At 34.0% G+C, this 22,578-nt stretch overlaps 2 protein-coding genes across 6 annotated transcripts in view; both read left to right on the forward strand.

The window, feature by feature from the left end:
* The first annotated feature begins 300 nt into the window (after nt 1-300).
* On the forward strand, nt 301-5,189 carry LOC109057504 (NADH dehydrogenase [ubiquinone] 1 beta subcomplex subunit 5, mitochondrial-like). Its single transcript, XM_042725904.1, has 6 exons — nt 301-458; nt 1,029-1,114; nt 1,237-1,303; nt 1,403-1,464; nt 1,614-1,720; nt 4,949-5,189. Exons 1-6 carry the CDS (start codon nt 341-343, stop codon nt 5,067-5,069), a joined length of 561 nt encoding a protein of 186 aa, XP_042581838.1. The 5' UTR covers nt 301-340; the 3' UTR covers nt 5,070-5,189.
* Nucleotides 5,190-5,959: 770 nt separating this feature from the next.
* Nucleotides 5,960-22,578, forward strand: part of LOC109057499 (ubiquitin carboxyl-terminal hydrolase 13) — a 29,485-nt gene continuing 12,866 nt past the window's right edge. The window contains exons 1-13 of one of the 5 annotated variants that reach the window (XM_042725895.1): nt 5,960-6,237; nt 7,740-7,865; nt 11,535-11,595; nt 12,571-12,692; nt 14,111-14,253; nt 15,315-15,499; nt 15,652-15,746; nt 16,410-16,600; nt 17,447-17,519; nt 17,763-17,867; nt 18,549-18,674; nt 21,175-21,328; nt 21,545-21,719. In XM_042725895.1, coding sequence (XP_042581829.1) covers nt 6,127-6,237; nt 7,740-7,865; nt 11,535-11,595; nt 12,571-12,692; nt 14,111-14,253; nt 15,315-15,499; nt 15,652-15,746; nt 16,410-16,600; nt 17,447-17,519; nt 17,763-17,867; nt 18,549-18,674; nt 21,175-21,328; nt 21,545-21,719 — 1,667 coding nt within the window. In that variant the 5' untranslated portion in view covers nt 5,960-6,126. The remainder of the gene's footprint in view (nt 6,238-7,739; nt 7,866-11,534; nt 11,596-12,570; nt 12,693-14,110; nt 14,254-15,314; nt 15,500-15,651; nt 15,747-16,409; nt 16,601-17,446; nt 17,520-17,762; nt 17,868-18,548; nt 18,675-21,174; nt 21,329-21,544; nt 21,720-22,578) is intronic. The other 4 variants (XM_042725896.1, XM_042725897.1, XM_042725898.1 and 1 more) reach the window with 4 other exon arrangements.

Consider the following 22,578-nt stretch of genomic DNA (forward strand, 5'->3'; position numbering starts at 1 on the left):
TTCTCTCAATTCACATGGCCTACTTTCCAATTCTGTTCTGTTCTATTCTATTCTATTCTATTCTATTCTATTCTATTCTATTCTTTCTTAGCTTCTTTTCAAGCTGTCGAAAAAAAGATTACGATATTTCTTAATTAATTTCCAAAATCAAAAGCTGTTTATGCAAATATTTGATATATGCAAATAAATAAATATATTTTATTTAATTATTTTGAGGGCCATCTTTGAACGCCATCTGCGAACCTTTCTTTTGCCCTCAGTATGAATGGAGGACACGGCTTCACGCTGCGTCAGATCAGCCAATCAGTGAAGGCCTTGTTCACGCACTCCCTCAACAGTCATGGTGGGCATGAGCCTTCTGCGGACGGCGGCTGCTTTCACAGCCCGATTAAACCCGCTGAAACGAGCATGTCAGTCTTCAAATCTGCTCTCCAGGACTGTTGCACGTTCAGAACAAGGTAAAGAATTTTGTTTGTTAGTAAATACATCGACATGACTGTTGAGAAGGATTATTTTTTAGCAGTGACCTTGCTTGGCTTGCTTAGCATGTCAAGTGTAAACTGGCCTCTACATTAATCCCCTCTGTAACTGTAACCTTCCTATAGCTATCACATACAGCTGTTAAGCTATGTATATACGTAAATATACTGTTTTTACATAACGTTAGTCATATAGTTAACAGTTTCTGATTCAAAATATTTCTTGAGTTTCTTGCCCGTTGCTTGTAAGTGTTGATGTGCAAACCAAGTTTGTCAAATATATTTTAACCAAGTTTTCCAAGTTAGTCAAGCACAGTATTTTGGCCCCTCATTGTGTTTGTAACAGTTTTACTTCCTCTTAAGACTTATCAGTTGGATTTGCATCTGTAGCTGTGTATTACTCTTGTTTCAGGTTAGTTTTGTGTTATATTTGACTTCCTGTTGAATAAAAAGGGTGTTTTGCAGTAATGCTGTGGCAATGTATGTTGACTTGCTGACCTTCTTTTTGCTCTTTTTTTATAAACCTATTTTAACCATGTTCTTTTACAGTTGTTGTCCGTTATGGGAGCCACGGGAAAAGGATGTTTATCATCAAGCCCACTGACTTCTATGACAGAAGATTTCTTCACCTGCTGGTAAAACTTGTTATAAATACTTTGCTTCCGTTGCACATTATTTATAATGCTCATTCTTATTCCAGTAATAATTTGAAATTATTTACCAAATCTTTCTCTCCTCTCTTGTTTTGTTACACCAGAAATATTACATTCTTCTCGCTGGCATCCCCGTGGCAGCTCTTGTGACATTTGTTAATATTTTCATAGGTAAATTTCTCATGTAACTGGCAGTTTTTCTTCTTTTAGCTTCTGTACCTTCCATAATGACTTGAATAATGTCAGTTACATCTGCGATTCATTAAACAGGAGAATCTGAGTTAGCGGAGATACCTGAAGGTTACGAACCAGAGCACTGGGAGTACTACAAGGTATTCTAAAATTTAACTGCATACAAACATCAAATACACCTTATATGCCAGTAAAAAGTGCCCAATGTAATTGTATTTTTTTATTGTGTCGCTGCTGTCATAAATGCTTCTGGTCTTTTCCTTCATTGGTTGTCTTCATTATATCTTAGCATCCCATCACCCGCTGGATTGCTCGGACCTTTTATGACAGCCCAGTAAAGGACTATGAGAAAATGATGGCACTTATTCAAATGGAGGCCGAGAAGGCTGAAATGAGGTAAGCTGTCTTTATATGATTCAGCTAATTAGGATCAATGAGAATATGACATATTTTACATATATGTATTTACATTTAAGAATTAGATTTGTATTTTCCTAAATATTTGGCAACCCTTTACATTAAAGGGATACTCCACCCCAAAATGAAAATTTTGTCATTAATCACTTACCCCCATGTAGTTCCATACCCATAAAAGCTTTGTTTGTCTTCGGAACACAATTTAAGATATTTTGGATGAAAACCGGGAGGCTTGTGACTGTCCCATAGACTGCCAAGTAAGTTACACTGTCAAGGTCCAGAAAAGTATGAAAGACATCGTCAGAATACTCCATATGCCATCAGTGATTCAGCCGTAACGTTATGAAGTGACAAGAATACTTTTTGTAAGCAAAGAAAACAAAAATAACAACTTTATTCAACAATTCCTTTGTCAACAGTCTCCTCTGTGTCTTTCCTTATCACCGTATGCTGTGTATGCTCTTCTGTATCAGCCGCACCACAAGGCTGCGCTGTTTTCTTTCAAATCAAAGTTAAATACAAGTAGAAACTTACTGGACCTTGACAGTGTAACTTACTTGGCAGTCTATGGGACAGTCACAAGCCTCCCGGTTTTCATCCAAAATATCTTAAATTGTGTTCCGAAGACGAACGAAGCTTTTACAGGTTTGGAACGACGTGGGCATAAGTGATTAATGACAAAATTTTCATTTTGGGGTGGAGTATCCCTTTAAGGTATCATTATGTTAACATAAGTTAAAAGAACAGTTCATCCAAAAATTAGCCGGAAATGTACTCACCCTCAGGCAGTCCAAGATGTAGATGAGTTTGTTTCTTCAACAAAACAGATTTGGAAACATTTAGCATTACATGTCAGAACCGTCAGAATGAGTCCAATTGGTTTACTTTTTTTCAAGTTGGCCACCACCCCTCATATTAAATTTATCCATCAAGGCATTTGACATATTTACATTTAGTCATTTAGCAGACGCTTTTGTCCAAAGTGACTTACAAATGAGGACACTGGAAGCAAACAAATCAACAAAAGAGCAATGATATGCAAGTGCTATAACAAGTCTCAGTTAGCTCAATACAGTACACGTAGTAATTATTTTTTAATTATATAATAAATAGAAAACAGATAGAGTAGTAAAACAATAGAGCAAGCTAGTATTAGATGCCTTTTTTGCTTTTGTTAATTGTATAATAAATAAAAAGAATACAAAACGATTAGAAAAACTGGTGTTATTTTGTATTTTTAAAGAAAACAAGCAGTAAATTAAAAGAGTGCAAGTCTAAAAGGGACATGTTTTTTAAGAATAGAATTAGAATATTATAGAATTTTTACATTAATTCATTGAACAGCACTCAAATCCAATCTAGTGACATCATGAACATTTACAAACAGTTGCTAAAAACATCACAATAATCTACAAGTAATTAACATGACTTGATTTAATCAATATTGTGAAGTGAAATGTTTAAATGAAGATGTTTTTACTCCAAACTACTGCTTCCTCTTTCCATAATATTTCTTTCTCTAGTGAAAATTTAGTTGGATCTGAATCAGGAGAGACACAAGCACAGATCAAGTCCAAAACAGTTCTAAAATATGCTGGTGGATCTTGATGTGAGAGGAAAACAGTTTAAAGTTAAAACACCTTAATGATAGATTTGTTTATTACAAACATGCAGCTTTACTCTTCACAAGATGCTAATTGATGGACTGGAGTTATGTGGATTACTTGTGGATTATTGTGACGTTTTTATCAGCTGGTAAAACTCTCATTCTGAAGGCACCAATTCACTGCAGTGAATCAGCATTTTCAGCATATTTTTGATTTGTAGCTGAACTATTCTTTTAACTACATTAGCTAACATGTAATAATAATAATAAAAAAAACTTTTAAAGCCTTAATTAATCTTAGTTAATTTCATTATTAAAATCAAAAGTTGTATCTGTTAATATTATCTAATGGACCTGAGATAACATGAACTAACTATAAACTGTTTTTACAACACCAAACAAAAAAATAATAAAAAATAAAACAAAAAAATTATTCATCATTATTAAACATAAATAAATAAATCAATAAAAAATAAAAAAATAATACACCAAAAAATGAAAATTCTGTCATCTTTTGCTCACCCTAAAATTGTTCTAAACCTTTATGAATTTCTTTCTGCTGAATATTGGTAACAAAAGTCTTGATGGTGCCCATTGACTTCCATATTATAAAAAAATATGGAAACGGATTGGTTACCCAAATTCTTCATTTGTTTTCAGAAGAAGAAAGAAATTTATACAGGTTTGGAACAACTTAAGGGTGAGTGAAAGAGAGAAATTTAATTTTGGGACTGTCCCTTTGACTAATGGGACCTTACTTATTACCAAATATTTTAAATTGTAATATAAGGATCGGTGGAACTCTTATGTGTCCTTAATTTATAAGCTTTTATTGCTGACAGGAATCAGTTTTGGCAGATCTCTCAAGTGCAAATCAATACCTGGCACTTATGAGCGAGTGTCGTCATGATTATGCCCAGCATTCACCACCTCTCCATAAGCACATTACAGTTTCTGTTAATAAAAAGTTTGAAAAGTAAAAGTATTGTCTTAACTTAAATTTTTTTTAGCCTTTGAGTCAAAAAGGATGAGAACCACAGTGTTTTTGTTTTGTTTTGTTTTTTTAACTGCAGTACATCATTTTTTGCTCCAAGGTATGAAATACATATGACTGAGTAGAACAAAACAGTTGCAATTTTATTACAAGAATTACTAATTAATGAAAGGAGAAAGACTTAACTGGTTTTCATGGGTTATTATCAGTTTAATGCTACAATAACAGTTAAGCCATTCTGATTAAAGTAGAATCAAAGTTTGAAGGTCTAGAGGTTTAGATTATCCAGTTTAACAGTCTATATTATGACCTTTCACAATTCTGCTCACTAAAGCATTCATATGTAGGTTAATTTCAAGTTTAAGGAGCCTTCAAGTAAAGAAATATCTCTATCATTAATAAATCATGTACTAAAAGATTAGAAGAAAAGAGCAAAACTTCTGTAGGGTAAAAGTAATGAAGGAAATGTCAAACTTTGCGATGCAATTTAATGTCAATACCAAAACAACAAAGGCACTTTGTTGTGTAGACTGCTCACAGATATGTATCTTCTTTTTATGTTGCCTAATTGATTATCTCTAATTTATGATCCTCTATTTTCTTGCAGACAACTACAGCTTGAAGTCCGCCGACACATGAGAGAAAAAGGAGATGGACCCTGGTTTCAGATTCAGACACTTGATAAGAATCTCATCGATCACAGCCCCAAGTCATCCCCTGATAACTAGGAGTGGTTATGCATACCTGTCCAAAATATTCAGCCATTATACAATGTATAATGTATTGGTATAAATAAAAATATCATGTTTTTTGCCTCTGGCACCAATAAACTAATGATTATAAATAGATCACTGCTCTTTTGAGTATTGCTTCAAGAATTTACCCAGAAATTTAAATTTCATCATTTACTGATTTCAGACTGTTCATTGCAAAAATATATTGTATGACATATTTTGTGTTCCACAGAAATAGGAAAGCCATCCAGGCTTTCAAGTTAACAAATACCAAAGAAACAGTTGGAATGAAAACCTAAATATCAGTCACACTAGAATCAGAAAAGTAAAGTGCTGAAGTACTACATCAGAAGAAATGGCCAATTAAAAGATCATTTCAAAATTATGTGAATAAAATAACATTTCAGTTCATAAATTCTTTCTCCAAGCAAACAACTCTTGAAATTGATTACTGTATGTCAGTCTATTGTCTTCGGCCTAATAAATCACTGTAAAACATCAATTTCAATATATTTAGTTTGGACTAATATTATAATTAAAAAATAAAAATTAAGACCATAATTATTACTGAAAGAGTAAAGTTGTTTAGTGTAGGTTATATGATACACTGCATAAAGAGTTTAATTAGCAGTTAACTTTGACACACAATGTAAAATTTATAACAACAGCGAAAATAAATAAGCTTTTTAGTCTATAGCACCTTTCATAAAAAAAAAAAAAAAACATTAGTGCACTACATGCAGACTGTACTGCCACTGCCATTATAAACACATCAAGCTCACTGAGCGTAGATCTGAAAACACCACCGCTTGGCGTCAGGGTGAATAATGTGAAAATTGCCTGTTTCTCCGAAGGGACTACCATTGTTTCCCAACCCCTAAACCCCACCTCCACCCCCCCATCCCTCTATGTCCTAATGTTTTCGTCGTCACATCCCTCGTTCCACGAGGAATGTCGGGTCTGTATGATTTAAAAATAGCCCCATCTCATCTTCTGCCTGACACGCTGCTCCAGCGAGGCTCATAGTGGTGCGAGCAGCAGGAATGTGAAGATGGCTACAGATCTGGGAGAGCTACTGGTCCCGTACATGCCCACCATTAGAGTACCGAGGACAGGAGACAGGGTTTTCAAGAGCGAATGCGCTTTTTCCTACGACTCTCCTGTGAGTATTATGTCAAATACTTCATGCATGAACGTTAAACAACAACTGGCGTCCCCCGGACACGTGAAAAGCTGCGTGTATAAGAGAGATGGGGGATCCTCGGCCACCATTCTCCAACTTAAGCGACAGCCTTCATAAATAAATAAATAAATAAACCACGGGTGTTTACATCTTACAGTGGGACCAGGTTTCCCTACTTCAAATGGCGCTATACGAGCTACAGATGTATAACGGTAGCAAAAATAACACTGCAAGTCTGAACGCTGATCTGTATTACAGAGAATTTCTGTCCTCTGTTTAAAGGCGTGTCAAAGCAATAATAATATTTTCCCCCGTTCTTATGCATTCGACATCGTGCCATCAACATTGGCAATCTAGTAGCATGCTACTTGTTGAGATCAGACTGTATTGCTTGACACCAACAGACAGACTATTGTTGTGTAGCTTGATAAATGTGAAAACTGTGATTTCCTAAATGTACACTAATAAGCAGTAAGCAGCCATGACCTATAAAAAGAATCCAGGTCAACGTGGGTTGTTATACATATTCAACTGTACAAGCTCTGACCACAAATAATATATAATACCATAATATATTTTGGAGAGCGTTGATGGGAACTTTTATAGAAATGTGGGTAAAGTGCACAACTAGCTCCCAGCTGTAAAAGTTTTAAAGGTGACTCAGCTGTTTGGAGTTCGTCATGTCAGACTAAAAGACAGGTTATTTTTACACACTATCTGTTCAAGCTCGTGTGTCACCAGGAGCTAGTGACAGGTTTGGGCCCTCAACACCCTAACCAACACACACCAGCCCTGTAACTCGTGTTTTGATTCAGATTAAACTTCTTATTTGTTTAATCTTTACTGCTTACAGAGTTTAAAATAATTAATCTTATTGTTTTGTATGAATTTTTCCAATTGAAAGGATCAAACGCCATTGAAAACAACTTTGATAATTTACAAGCATTATGCCATTGTAAATTATGTGAATAATCTTAATGACCAAAAGTATCTTGATGTCATGTTATTGCAATATATGCCTGAAAACATTTCATTAACGTCCAGCAACAAAAAAGGGCACCATAACTGTAGTCATTTAAATTATAAAAGTAAAAGGCACAATTCTGAGCATTATGCAATTTAATGTTATTAATGTCTAATAATTTTAGGCCTATTTCTAATAGTAGAGAGCAGATACTCTGCATTGAAATTCAGTACAGCCCTAGATTGCAAAAATGATTCAGTTGTTTTTGATTGTGTTCAGCTGTGTTAAAGTGTTTTCTCTCTTCATGTATACAGTTTGTATGTTGATGATGTTTATGACTTTAAATGTTTATGACATCTAGTCTATTATAGTAGTTTCGTTCACATTTGTTTTCTAAATGTAACTTATTAGAAATTGTACATTGTGTACAACTGGTTTCAATTATTGATATTTAACATGAAGTAAAATTACATGGCTACATTTGACTTGGCTTAAATCAGGTTTCATAATTTTTTAGGAATCGGAAGGAGGTCTGTATGTGTGTTTGAACTCATTCCTTGGTTTCGGAAGAGAACATGTGGAGAGACATTACCGTAAAACTGGACAGAGTGTGTACATGCACTTAAAACGACATGTGAAAGAGGTAAGAAGTGTGGCAAAACTATTTTCAAGCTTTTTTTTATTGTTGGATTCTTTGTAAACTTCTCAGAAAAAGTAAATATATGTTTCATTCTACACTCTAAATGAACCTGCACATATTAAATGCATTATGGAAACTTACTGAGCTGTATCCAACAACAAAAAAAAAAGCAAAAGAGACAAAGTAATATTTAATGATCATTGGTGTAATTCCTCTCAGTGAATGTCTTGATGGAGAACTTTTATTGTGTTGTCTGCTCACTCCAGATTTAGTGATTCCAGTAACATAAAAGCATTACCTCAAACAGAATTTGCAGATTGCACTGCGCTGATACCTCAAACATAAGGTGCTGGTGAATAATATAATTAATGAGTAGTAAAACTTTTCCAGAACAGATGAGGCCAGTATTTTATTAGGTCAAGTTAGAATTTGCAGATTGCACTGCGCTGATAGTAAGAGGAGATCCGTGGAATAGATTTAAAAATGATAAGTTGTGCTAAATAAGGCCAACAATACTAAACATGTGTTTCAAAGCATTTTCAAATTAGCAATAATACTTTTTAAACATGCAAGGGGTGGAGGATGTGTGGATCGTGAAGGACAGATGTTCCGATTCTGCAGAAATCTGTGGAGCTTTCTTTGGACTTTTGTCAGCAGATTCAATATTAATTTGATTGTTAATCAACCTAAAACATATATGTAGCAGCTAAATATTAATTTGAATAAAAAAATAATAATACACTAAAAATATATATAATAATTATGAAAAAAACATTAATTTTAATCCATTATTTACAAAAGTGTTCTTTCACATCAACATTATCCTCCACTGAAAACAAATATAGTGAGTGTATCTGCAACTTTGTATGCAAAAAATTCTACCGATCACTTACTATTTGAAATTAGAAGTTAAAATCAGTACATTAAAAATGATAAAGAACAACAAAATCAAAGACTAAACCTGGTATGAGATGGGAGGAACACATTCACATTCATCTGAAAATATTACATTTATATTCCATTACAATAGTCCCTTTACTGTTACTGCTCATAAAAAATACAATTACTTGTGTTACATGTAGAATTTATTTTTAAAATTTGTTTTCTTATCATAGTGCACAGACACAATTAATCACTAATCAAATTAGTTGTCAATTTTTATCATTATTGATTTTATAAATGAGTTGTTGCAGTCAGAGTATATGTAGCTTGTTGAGGTCACATCCTTTTGATTTTTGATATTATAACTTCCAAAAATGTGGAAAAATTAAATTTAGCAGACATTGATGACTGTTGGATTTAGAAAGCGGCTAAGAGAGTTGAGATGATTATTTAAGAGGTCCTGAGAGAGATATTTTTCACTCTTCATTGTGAGTTCAGGTTGTTGCAGATGGTTTTTGCCTGCCTCTTCTTCAAGTTTTAGAGGTCTGCTATACTCATATAGCTAAATGTATACAATTCATGAAGACTGCATAGCAGGAGGTCTGCTGGATTTAGAAAATGTACGTCCATGTTCAGAACTATGATTTTTTTTGGAAAGCATCTTTGAATGTTACGGTTTTAATCATGTGATGTGGCAGTTCTTCAGCACAAATTTAGAAAGAAACAGGCAGTTCAGAGGGTGGTTTTGACATTTTGGCTTATAAATGATGAGCCCAGCATAACCCTCTTGGGAAATGTCAGCAAGAAAAAGCACAATAAAAGAACATCTGGATATTTACAATAATTACAGTAAATGTGTTTTCTGAGCTTTTTCACAAACTGAGCGACCTGTCAGAGTTATTTTCTTTGATAACTAGAGACAGCATATAACTAGACAGGGCCGGGTTTCCCGATAATGATTGATCTTAGAGCTTAAGAGCGTTTTCTTAAGAACGAAAATGACTTAAGAACGAGTCATTTTACGATTTTATTGTTTTATTGTTTCACGTGCATTTCCCAAAAATGCGATTAGGCTACTTCAGAGCACTTATAGATCTACGATGATTTTCAAGTGCTACTTAAGTTACGATGCTTTTGGGAAACATACCGTAATATTAAGATCAGTCGTGCGGTCGTTTTAACAAACTTCTTAGGCTTACGTAGCTTTTGGGAAACACAGCCCAGCATGGTAGATTAACAAAAGGTACACAGAGAAGAAAACTATATGTTCTTAATTCAATATAAGCGATTTTAAATCTTCAGATTTTAAAGTAATGTCTCGTTTTTGAATGTTACCATGGCAGTCTTTCCTTATAGCAGTTCTATTGAATCCCAGTCTGCTCGCTGGCCTAATGATGACTGATTTGTTGGTCATTTAGAACAGGAACTTAATTATGTCATGGTTTCTTGTTCTTTCCAAGTGAATGTGGATATGCCGGTTAAAAGCTGCTATTTTCATGTCTGGATCTGTCCCTGTTCCTGTAGCTTTTGTGTTTGCTGTTTAGATTACATGAGAAGCCTGTCAGCATTACCCATTCAGTCATTACTCTCCAATCTCTTTACTCTACAATCAGTTGATTTTATCATTATGTGCTTTGTACTAGGGCTGCACAATTTATCGAATTTCTAATCGCAGTTACAATTTTGGATGCCACAATTACGTAATCGTTCGAATCGGCAATTAATCGTTCAAAGTCCACTTATGTTATTCTTCACGCTTAAGATGCGTTTTTTTCTTTCTACATGTTATCTTAAGGGATTTTCCATTGTTTTAATTTTAGTTTTAGTATAACATTATACCACTCATATTTTTACATTTTTATATATTTTTAAGAAGAAACCAATCCGATGTACTGTATAGTTGACTTTTGAGGCTTAATACTATAGAAAAGCACTAAAAGTGTTTTCCGCTTGTTTATTTTCATATAAAATATGGCATGCATTTGCATCAAACAAGGGTATAAACATCATTCAGTGTAAATTGTGATAGTCGTAATTAATAATCGCAATTACAATTTCAAGGGAATTATCGACAATTATGATTTTTGTCATAATCGTGCAGCCCTACTTCAAGTAGTCAAGTTTTCATATACACATCAATTGGATTTGATCCAGATTTGCAACATTCAGTAATAGTTGTTGTTCAATAGACACCCATGGCATTATTGCCCATGTTGTTTCCTTTTATGATTTTCTTTTATTAAATTTTCAAAACACCGGAACTAAAACCACAACAAATATACAAACAAGGAACAGATACTGCGAGCACTGCTTATAAATGTGGAAAATATCCACATCACATAGTAATCCCCTATATATGTGACCCTGGAACACAAAACCAGTCATGAGTAGCACAGGTATATTTGTAGCAATAACCAACAATAAATTGTATGGGTCAAATTATCGATTTTTCTTTTATGCCAAAAATCATTAAGATATTAAGTAAAGATCATGTTCCATGAAGATATTTTGTACATTTCCTACCATAAATATAGCAAAACTTATTTTTTGATTAGTACTATGCATTGATAAGATTTTCATTTGGGCAACTTTAAAGGAGATTTTCTCAATATTTAGATTTTTTTGCACCCGATTCCAGATTTTCAAACCATACATCAATGAAAAGCTTATTTATTCTAAATAAAATTAGCCTTTTGTATGGTTTTGTGGTCCAAGATCCCATATAAAAATATTTGAGTGCATAGCACTTAACAGTTTTATGACCCATGTTGTTTCTGATGTTTATTACAGAAAGCCACAGGTGCTGCAGGGGGTGCCATACCAAGAAGAAGGAACGGAAAAGTATTTTTAGGTAAGTCTATTTTAAAGTAAAAAAAAAATCTAAGACTAAAACTTCTCAAACCTTTTTATTTTTATGTTTAGCAGTCTCAGTCATTACTGGCTGGGGCTAAATTTAGCTAATTTATTTGTATATGCAGTTAGTAACCCTTCTAAATCTAAAGTGCCACATGCTTGCCCTGGCCTAATCTTCTGCTATGGAGGGTTGGTTTACAGTGGCCGACTCTGCCTGTCAGCTGCTGTGCCCTATCAACCCCCAAAGCTGACACACTTCTGCCATTGGAGGTGTGACGTAGCAGGTGGGGGACCGGTGGGCGCTTATTCTCAGGCATCCAATTAAAATAAACGCCTCCTTCTCTGGTTGAGGGCGATACGTCAGAAAGGATGCCAGTCATTTTGTAAACCCACAATGCTTTCCCAAATATGTCATTTACACAACTCAGACTGTTTTATTAAGGATAATATGTCTGCTTGGAGCACAAACATATGCGATCATGTTTTCTTTAGTCTGTCAGTTTTAGCACCCATGTTGTTGAGCTGAAAAAAACTTTAAATGTGGCAATCTCAAACTAATTAAATTGATGTATTATTCTTCTATACTGATCAAACTTGCAGTTTTTATGACCTCATTTTGATCGAGAGACTAAAATTTGCATCGCAGGACTATTTAAGTGTAAAAAAGCCATTTTAAAAGGTTGTTAAAAACCTGAAAAAGGCTAAATGAGACTCGCTGCCCCTAAAATATACACTTTTTATTAGACATTGATTGTGGTTCAATCAAGGGAGCTCAAGAAAATGTTTCATCAAAACATACTAAAAGATAAATAATAAAATAAATCTACAGTAACATTTAAATCACTACATTTTATTCAATTCAACCATGTGTTTATTAATTAATTTTTGGGGGACATTTTAAGCACTTGTTTTGAGTGCAGTCCATCCCATCAGCTCTCGATTAAAAATATCTCTCTCTGCTTCCTTTCCTGAGATTTAGAGCTTAACCGTGATTTTAACGGAGGTGATTATGAGTATGAAGATGAAGCCAAGCTTGTCATATTTCCAGACCACTTTGAGATCCCTTTACCAAATATTGAGGAGTTGCCCGCACTGGTTAGTGAGAGTGTGTGCTCATGCGCCCTGTGTGCCCTGCATGCCAAAGGCCTGATCTGCCTTTCAGTTTCAGTGCTTGCTTGTCACGTCATTACATTTTATTCTGTCTGCAGATGACCTTATTCTTTATAAACTCGCTGTTCATGCTTCTCATTGTGTGCAGTGATGGCATGTGCTGTAGCAGTAACATGAGTTTTAGTTTTTAACCTATTTTAACCTATTTTTTTAAAAGAAGTATATTTTTTTTTTTATCAGAATTTTTATAATTATTTTTGCTTTTAAGCACAATTATTAGTCATTGCTGCCTGCCATGTCTTATGTTTTTACTGATATATTTTTTTTAAATATTAAGAGCAATAAAGGGTTTTTTAAGGGGTAAACACAGATACAGAGAGAGCAAGTTGGCTGATAGCTGTTATAATACAGATACATTTTACCATACAATTTCTTAATTAATGATGACAAAAAAGATCAAATCATAATGGAAAATCGAACACTTGTTAAATTTAACACTTAGCGCTGTTTGTGAATTTCTCAAAATATACACTACTGTTCAAAAGTTTGGAGTCAGTAGCAGGTTTGTTTTTATTAATTATGTATTTAATTATAACTTTTATCAGCAAGAATGCATTCAGCTGATCAAAAGTAACAGTAAAGACTTTTACACTGTTTATAAATTAAAATTCTATTGCAAATAAATGCTGTTCTTTTTTTCAACAATTTTCCTTGATCAAGAATCACAATTTCCCAAAAATTTAAAGCAGAACAACATTGATAATAATAAAAAAAAGTTTCTTGAGCAGCAAATCAGCTATTAGTATAATCATGTGACAATAAAGACTATTAGAATGACTGCTGAAAATTCAGCTTTTCATCCAGAAAGAAATTATATTTGAAATATTTTTTAAGAAAAATGTTATTTAAAATTGTAACAATATTTCACAATATTACTGTTTTTACTCTTTTTCTTTTCCTTGTTTTTTTTTTTGACAGTAGTGTGCAAACATCTTAAATATATCTGGGGAAATATGCAAACATCTCAAATATTTTGAGTAACTACCTGTCGATATATTGTTCTTTCAGTACACATGATGCAAAAAGATTAATTTGTTACAGTTTATGTTGTACTTCAGTTATTCATACAACACAAATAATAGCACACAACCAAACACACATTTTTGTATTTGTCAACAACTGCATGGTGTGCTTACTGCTGCTACGCTCATAAAATAGAAATAGAAAATAGCTGTGATATCTAACCTATTTGCCCAGGAGTTTCATGGCTTTTAAAACGAATTAGTCATAATCTGAACCACTTTCCAGCTTGCTGTGGTTTTTTAAGCACTCATTAGGAGCAATATCACACTAAGCAATGGAACAGCTGTAATATAATGTTCACATGTCCCTTTAACTTTCAGGTGACAATAGCCTGTGACGCCATCCTCAATGCTCCATCTCCGTACAAAAAGCAGGAATCTGATTCATGGGAAGAGGAGATCCAAGTATCTAAACATGCCAGAAGTCTCACACAGCAGGAGAATGGGGTTCGAATTCCTCCCAGGTTGGTCACATGGCAGCCCAGAGTCATATGGACTAGCATTCTAAAGACTGCTGATGCTTGCTTCAGGTCACCCTTGAATCTGATGTGTCTGCTTTCTCTGACAAGTGCAATAATATCAAAACAAGCTATTGATGTTTGATCAAATGCTTGAATATGTTTAGGATAACTTATTAAAACACCCAGTAGAATGTCTTCACATGTATGAGGCAATGCAACCGTTATCCTTACTCAAATATTCCTAAAAACTTCTTTGAGGAGCATGGAATTTTTTTTCAGAATTTGGAACCAATCCTAAAGGATTCTAATTGAAATTAAATGGCAATCAAATTAGGTCCGAGCAGATAAACTGGAATCCTTTTGGGATTGCTATTGTGTAATCTTTATGTCTTGCTATTGAATTTATAAAGGGAGCTTTAACAGTTTAGACAGCAAAAATAGATGCAGCACTTTTTTTATCATATTTACTCTAAAATGATCTTTATCTTACAAACTTTAGAAGAGAAGAGCTAGATTTAAGAACAGACACAATAGGAATCAGTGTTGTTTTTGTATTATTGATATACTATTATTGTATTTTGAATAAACTTTTATATTTTCTGTTTTCCTTTTAATTAAATTTTTTTTGTTTTTTCTTATTTTAGCTTTTAATTATTTTTTATTATAGTTTTTGTAATTTAATCTTATTTATTTTTATTTACATTTTTTTATGTTTTTTTATCCAACATTTATATTTTATTATATTTCTGCTTCATTTTTAATTACCGAGAACAATTAGTTTTAATTAGCAATAACAACACTGAAGGTGTAGAACACTTTTCTTTAGCCATGTGGCAGATAATCTCAAAGTGGCCAAATATGGGCCAACTGATTGGTCTAGCTGATATACTGATATGCTGGAAATGGTCTCAGTCTTGGTCTACATGATAAGATTACAGTATAGTCAGTGGATTATAGAGTAACATAGCCTCATCTCTTTGAAGACACCTGCATTACCTGAACTGAAATATGAGGAGTTCCTCTCCTGCCTGTTTGTGTCTTCAATATGGTTTATGTACTATTAGCGGCTGGAAGTGCGCCAAGTGTGAAATGAGAGAGAACCTGTGGCTAAACCTGACAGATGGCTCTGTCCTCTGTGGGAAGTGGTTCTTTGATGGGAGCGGAGGGAACGGACATGCCCTTGAGCACTACAAAAAAACCAACTTCCCCCTGGCAGTTAAACTCGACACAGTCACCCCAGATGGAGCAGGTAAGGGTCTCTCAATGACAGGTTTTCATGCGTCACAGACTTTCAGTCAATATGCTTGTACACATACAGAAAATTTCAAGCTCAAGCATAATTTAGACAAAAAACAGATTCTAGAAGTTTTACAGATGTTTCAGTTCCTGTGTCTTTTGCAGATGTTTATTCTTTTGATGAAGAAGAAGCAGTGCTTGATCCTCACATATCAGAACATTTGTTACACTTTGGAATAGATATGCTGCAAATGCAAAGGGTGTGTATGTTTTCCCCACATTTTATTATTATTTTTTTCCATCTATTAAAAAGTTTTCCAAAATTTTTAAATAAAAGTATATCTTCTTAATACTTGCCAATGCAGATTATACAATATAACAACAACAACAACAATAATATTAATAATAATAATAAAACATTTCTTACTAAATATCTGTGTTACAGATGATATTTTTATCATTTTTTGGGGGGTAGCACTTTAGTATAGGCACCAATTCTCACTATTAACTAGTTGCTTATTAGCATGCCTATTATTAACATATTGGCTGTTTATTAGTACTTATAAAACACATATTGTGCATGATCATATTCTACATCCCTAATCCTACCCAATACCAAAACTTAACAATTACCTAAATACTAAAATATTAATGAGCTGCAAATTAGGAGTTTATTGAGGCAAAAGTCATAGTTAATGGTTTGTTAATGGCGAGAATTGGACCTTAAAATAAAGTGACTTTTTTTCTGATTTTTTTTTTTTTAATGGGTTTAAATGGGTCTAGCTTCCTACAGTATTTGGGGGTCTGGCCATCAAAAAGTTTGAAAATCCATGTAAATTTACCAACTAGTTAAATACTTAAACAAAAACAAGCAACACTGCCTCCTTCCAATCTCCTCAAATGTCTATGTCCATCCTTCACAGACAGAGAATGGCCATCATACAGACAACCACGTCCAGCCTCGTGTGAGTGACTGGGAAGTTATTCAGGAGGCGGGTCTAAAGCTAAAGCCTGTCTATGGCTCAGGATATACAGGCATCAAAAACCTGGCCAACAGCTGCTACCTGAGCACCACTATGCAAGTGCTTTTCAGTATTCCAGAGTTCCAGAGAGCGTAAGTACCTTAAAGCCCTTAATGGTCCAATACATTTGGCATACTTGTCCACATTCTCCTACCATTGTCTTTGAGTCTGTACCCAAAGTAAAAAGCTGGGTTTGAATGCTATCACACTGTAGAGGTGACATTTCTGGCCATCCAAGATGAGTTTCTTTCTTTATCGTGACAGATTTGGAGAAATTTAGCATTACATTATTTGCTCACCAATGGATCCTCTGCAGTGAATGGGTGCCATCAGAATGAGTCCAAATGGCTGATAGAAACATTCCAATAATCCACACGACTATAGTCCATAAATTAACATCTTGTGAAGTGAAAGGCTGCATGTTTGTAATAAACACTTTGTTTTTCAAGGAAGAGCTATTATGGACTATGGACTCATATTTTGGCCAAAAGTGATAGTTTAAAGATAAAACGTCTTAATGTTAAATTCATTTTTTACAAACATGCATCTTTTTACTTTACAAGATGTAAGTTGAATGACTGGAGTCATGTTTTTATCAGCTGGTTTGACTCTCACTCTGATGGCACCCATTCACTGCAGAGGATAAATTGGTGAGCAAATGATGTAATGCTAAATTTCTTCAAACCTGTTCAAATACAGAAACAAACTATTCAACATCTTAGATGGCCTCAAATTTACTTTTTCAATTTTGGGAGAACCTTTCCTTTAATCTGTGCCTTCTAGCAGTTTGATTGCTTTTTGTGTGTGTGTGTGTGTGTGTATGTTAATGCTTTTATTTCAGTGCCAGATTTAAAGCATCTAGGCAGGGTTTTTACTTACTGAAGTCAATTTGCAGGTGCAACAGTAAAGAAAAAATATTTCCAATATTTATGCTGCAGGTATGTTGGGAACCTACAGAGAATATTTGACTACTCACCCCTTGATCCTACTCAAGATTTCAACACACAAATGTAGGTGTTTTTGCCATGGAATGTTTATATCATGTTACATTTATCTTCTTTTTTATTTCTGAAATTCAAGTTACATCTAATTCTTGTATAATATATTTGCAATGCAGTATTATACTGGTTGCATGAGTTTGACAGGTACATTGATCGATAATTAATTGAAAGTTTAATATGGCAGCACTCTTTCCTAAATTGTGTCATTTCGACATGGTATCTAAATTGGATTGTTTGTTTTCCTACATTTTAAGCGAAACTCGGTCATGGACTTCTGTCAGGCCAGTACTCAAAACCTCCAATGAAATCAGAACTTATTGAACAGGTGATGAAAGAAGACTACAAGGTATTTGACTTGGTCAGTCTTGTTGATATTTGCCTCAATTAGATCCACATAACGCTGTTTACACTTAAAAGATGCTTGTCAGACCAATACCCATGGTGCCTAGTTACTTTTTTGAGATTTATTTGAGACAACCTTAAGGTACATTCATATTGACATTTTTTTGCAATAACTGGAGGTCATTCATTGGCAAATTGAGGTGACAACAACAAAAAGTTGAGAAGATTTGAATTTTATGCAAATGAGCAGGGACACAATGTGGTAACTACCAATGGGATCGCAGACATGAATGTATCTTTGGTGTGCTTGTTTGGCTTGTCTGATTGTTTGTTTGAGAAAAGCCACAATATCAGATATTAACTGATCTATTAAATTCTAAAAGTTAGCATTGTTTTTAACAACAGTGTGTGAATTATTATAAATGACTAAAATATAGTCATTTGGAGGTCCACTGAATTTCTACTGAATTATAATATGCTTCCAAAATAATATAAATCATTTCTTGTTCAAAGAATGCATGGGCTTAATTTTATGCATTTTTATGGAACAAAAAATGCTGCTTGCCATTTTCCTTAAGTTCAGGTTTGTTTAAGTATGTCAACTGCAATCCAACTTTCTTAATAGGTTTTCTGATGGCATTTTAAAGTGCATTTGGTGACCCTGAGCCTAGATGTGTCATGTCGTTTTCTTCTGTAGCAGCAGCAAAGAGGGATTTCACCTAAGATGTTCAAAGCGCTGGTCAGTAAAGGACACCCAGAGTTCTCCTCGAACCGGCAACAAGATGCTCATGAATTCTTGCTGCACTTAATTAACCTGGTAGAGGTATGAATGTGTTTCTCTATCATTTGCTTCTTTTTTGGAAAACGCATTATTTTCTTTCATGTCTGAAAGAAAATGTTCACACAAAAATGAAAATCCTAAATCATCACTCTCATGTCACTTCAAACCTATATGACTTTTTTTTCTGTAGCTGAAAGCTGGTTATAAATTACTTTAATTTAACAGAAAAAAGATCAGCTTGGCATTAGACAAATTCTTATATGACTCCTTTTGTACATTGAGGTTTGGATTGATACAGGGTGAGTAAATTCTGACAGAGTTTTTATTTTTAGGTAAACTATCCCATTTGCGATCTTCTTTTATTAAAAAATGATTTCAGAGAATCAAGGGTTTCTAGGGTTTGGCTGGAATTTCCCCAGACGTGTTTGTAGACTTTGAGTCTTGTCAGCAGGCTCTGGTTTCAGGAGACACATTCGACTGCACTCTCTACCCCTCTGCTGGCAGACACACACTTCAAGTGACTTTCTCAACTGGGTTAAAATTAGATACCCCTATCGGTTACACAGGGCAGATAATGCTTCCTGTTACCCTCCCCACTTGGTCCATGTCCAGAATCAAAGCCGTTACCTTCCCTGAAACTTTTCCGTGACTTAAAACCGAATAGGAGCCACACTGTTAGACATTTACATTGAGATACACTATGTCAACAAGAAAGAGAATTCACAGCCCATTTTATTACTACTTTTCTTCTACAACGTGGCATACTTTTGAATTGACTGCATCGTGAAAAATGGCTTCTACAGGACAGGTGGCTGGAGGGAGGGTTTGGAAAATATAAGTGCTTGGTGACATCAGCTGAAAAGGAAAATCAGTGCAGAGGGTTAGCAGGTTATTAAGGAGCATTCACACTGATAGTAATTTGCTTTTTGTATTAGAATTGGCAGTTCCCTGTGACATAAGCAACATTGACAAAATTCAACTTTATGTAAATAATATTCAAAAGTTTATAAAAGAATTCTCTTTTTATATTGTTAAATGTATCTATAATTGAAAATAACTGTTTTCTTATATTTTAAGATAGTCTTCAGTGTCATATGATCCTTCAGAAATCTGATTTGGTTCTCAAGAAACATTTCTTATTATTATCAATGTTGAAAACAGTTGAGCTGCTTGATATTTTTTGTGGAAACTGTGATTTTGTTTTTTCAAGATTATGGGATAAATAGAAAGTAAAAAAAAACACATTTATTTCCATTATAATTGTCTTTACTGTAACTTTTGATCAATTTAATGATTTAATGCATCCCTGCTGAATAGTATTAGTTTCTTAAAGAAATCTTACTGACACCAAATGTTTGAATGAGTAAGTAGTGATGTGATGTAGGAGCTACCAATGGGAGTGCAAGCAATGATAGCCCACCTAATATAGTTAGATACAGAGGTCAAGTAGGAACGCCTACTAGAGACTCAGTGGACATTTTTATATTTAAACTAACATTCACAGATTAATCGGTCACAATACAACAAATCATTCTCAGCAGACATAACAATAGAGATCTGTTCACAATATAGATAGAAGCATTCACAATAGAGAAATAAAAAGGGTCTGTTTAGATTTCATGTAAAGCTTTTCGACTCTAGATATATTTATACAGTTGATTTTGAAGTGATGAACTGATCAAGACCTAATCTTTGCTGATATTTGCTTGTTCCTGACAGTGCACATAAACCAAGCGTGTTCAGCCTCATAAAACCAAGACAGAGCTATAGTCTCTTGAAATGTTTAGTACTCAGAAATGTTGACTGGTTTATTTGTAGCTGCCCTCAGCTGTGCCTTGTGTGAAATAGCATAAGGCCTGTGAACAGTGAGGGGACCTTGTGGTGCGTTTCTACATCCTCAGCAGGTTTGTTCTCTGCTCAGTGGTCTCTGGTATCTCAGACTTGATAGAGGAGGGCTGGTATATTTCTGTATGGCCTCAGAATAGCGGAACTGCCGTAGGATGACCCCGTTGATCTTAATTATGGAATAATTCTGAGCTCTCCCTAAAGATGCCTAAATTTAAATAGAAAGTTGATTAGTTTTCCATTTGTTTTGTAGAACTATGAATTATGTGACCACTTTTGTGTTTTATGTCATGATTTTGGATGTAAGAGGGATCGTACACCCAAAAATTAAAATTTCAAATATTTCATACAAATATTTTATACAGTATTTTTTTTAAAAAGTCATTTTGTTTTCTCACCCGTGTGGCCTTCAAAACTTGTATGACCTTTATTGTTCTATGGAACATTAAATATATATTGAAGGATGCTGGTAAACAAACAGTTTCCAGTGACTTCTATTATATAAACAAAAAAATACAATGGGAAGTCACTGGGCACCAAAGCTGTTTAGTTACCAGCATTTTTCAAAATATCTTTTTTCTACTGAAGATAAAATAAGCAAATAAAATGACCATAGCAAAACAACTCTTATAATGTACAGTGCTATCCACTGTGCCATGAACTTTCTGTAGGTGATATTGTGTTTTGCCATTTCCAGAGGAACAGTTCAGGCTCAGAGAACCCCAGCGATGTGTTCCGCTTCTTAGTTGAGGAGCGAGTGCAGTGCTGTCAGACACAGAAGGTGCGCTACACACAGCGAGTGGACTACCTTATGCAGCTTCCTGTACCCTTGGAGGCTGCCAGCAACAGAGGTAATGCCTTCTACAACTGAGTTAAACATTGCTCCTGCACTACAAAAATGTCATGTGCATTTAAAAAGCTATTTCCACCTGATCTGACTCTTAAACATTGATTAAAGTTAAATTAGTCAGGTGATATTTTATTTTATTTTTGGTCTTTTCAATGGATCTAATGTGCAGGTTGACCTAATGGTGTTTTAATTGCTTATGGTTTTGTCATTGGTTCAGAGGAGTTAATAGCATATGAGAGTAAGCGGAAGGAAGCTGAGGAGAACATGCGTCCCCCTCCAGAGCCGGTGAGAGCCCGAATCCCCTTCACTGCCTGTCTGCAAGCCTTCACTGAGCCTGAGAATGTTCCAGACTTCTGGAGCTCTGCACTGCAAGCCAAGTCGGCCGGAGTGAAGTAAGCAAGGTTCTGGTTTGAGACCTTCGAAGGACTTGAAACACATTCTCCAAATATTTTAAAGAATATAATGGAGTTTACATCTACAATAAAATTGTTATTATATTTAATATATACATAAAAATAAAAAAAACAACACTTTATATTTAATTTTTTAAATTTTAAAAAAATTTTTTGTTAATATATATATATTAACACACTGCTTTTCAAAAGTTTTGGATCTGTAAGATTTTTGATGGGTTTTTTTTAAAAAAGAATCTTATTATCATCAACAATACAATAATTAATAAAAAAAAAATCACAACACTTTATTTTGTGTAATTCTTTTGCCTCAATAAACTCCAAATTTGCTGCAAATTAATAGTTAGTAAGGTAGTTTAGGTATATAGAATATGGTCATGCATATATGCAATATGTGTTTTATAAATGCTAATAATAATTGGTCCCTATACTAAAATGTTACCAAAAAAAAAAAAATATATATATATATTGTGTAATATTAATGCCATAAAAAATATTGAAAAAAAGAGTTTTGTAATATACTTTAAAATTTATTTTAAAGTAAATTACTAGTAAATACTAGTAAAAAGCTGAATGTTTTATCAGCCATTATGCTAGTCTTCAGAGTCACATGATCCTTCAGATGTAATTTTAATATGTTGATTTATTAACAATTTTGTAACTTTTAAACAACAGTATATATATATATATAAAACATTAGTGCTGTCAAATAATTAATCATGATCAATCGCATCCAAAATTTAATCATTTAATCGTCTGCTAAATGATTAAATGATTAAATGTTTACATAATATATGTGTGTATGCTGTATATATATATTATGTGTATATATCGTAAA

This window comes from Cyprinus carpio, chromosome B6 (assembly GCF_018340385.1).
Source record: "Cyprinus carpio isolate SPL01 chromosome B6, ASM1834038v1, whole genome shotgun sequence".
Taxonomy (NCBI): Eukaryota; Metazoa; Chordata; class Actinopteri; order Cypriniformes; family Cyprinidae; genus Cyprinus; species Cyprinus carpio.

Coding starts and splice junctions, on each gene's coding strand:
- LOC109057504 (XM_042725904.1), top strand. CDS start 341: ATGGTGGGCATGAGCCTTCTGCGGACGGCGGCTGCTTTCACAGCCCGA. Junction 459..1,028: donor TGTTGCACGTTCAGAACAAG/GTAAAGAATTTT, acceptor GTTCTTTTACAG/TTGTTGTCCGTTATGGGAGC. Junction 1,115..1,236: donor GAAGATTTCTTCACCTGCTG/GTAAAACTTGTT, acceptor TTGTTACACCAG/AAATATTACATTCTTCTCGC.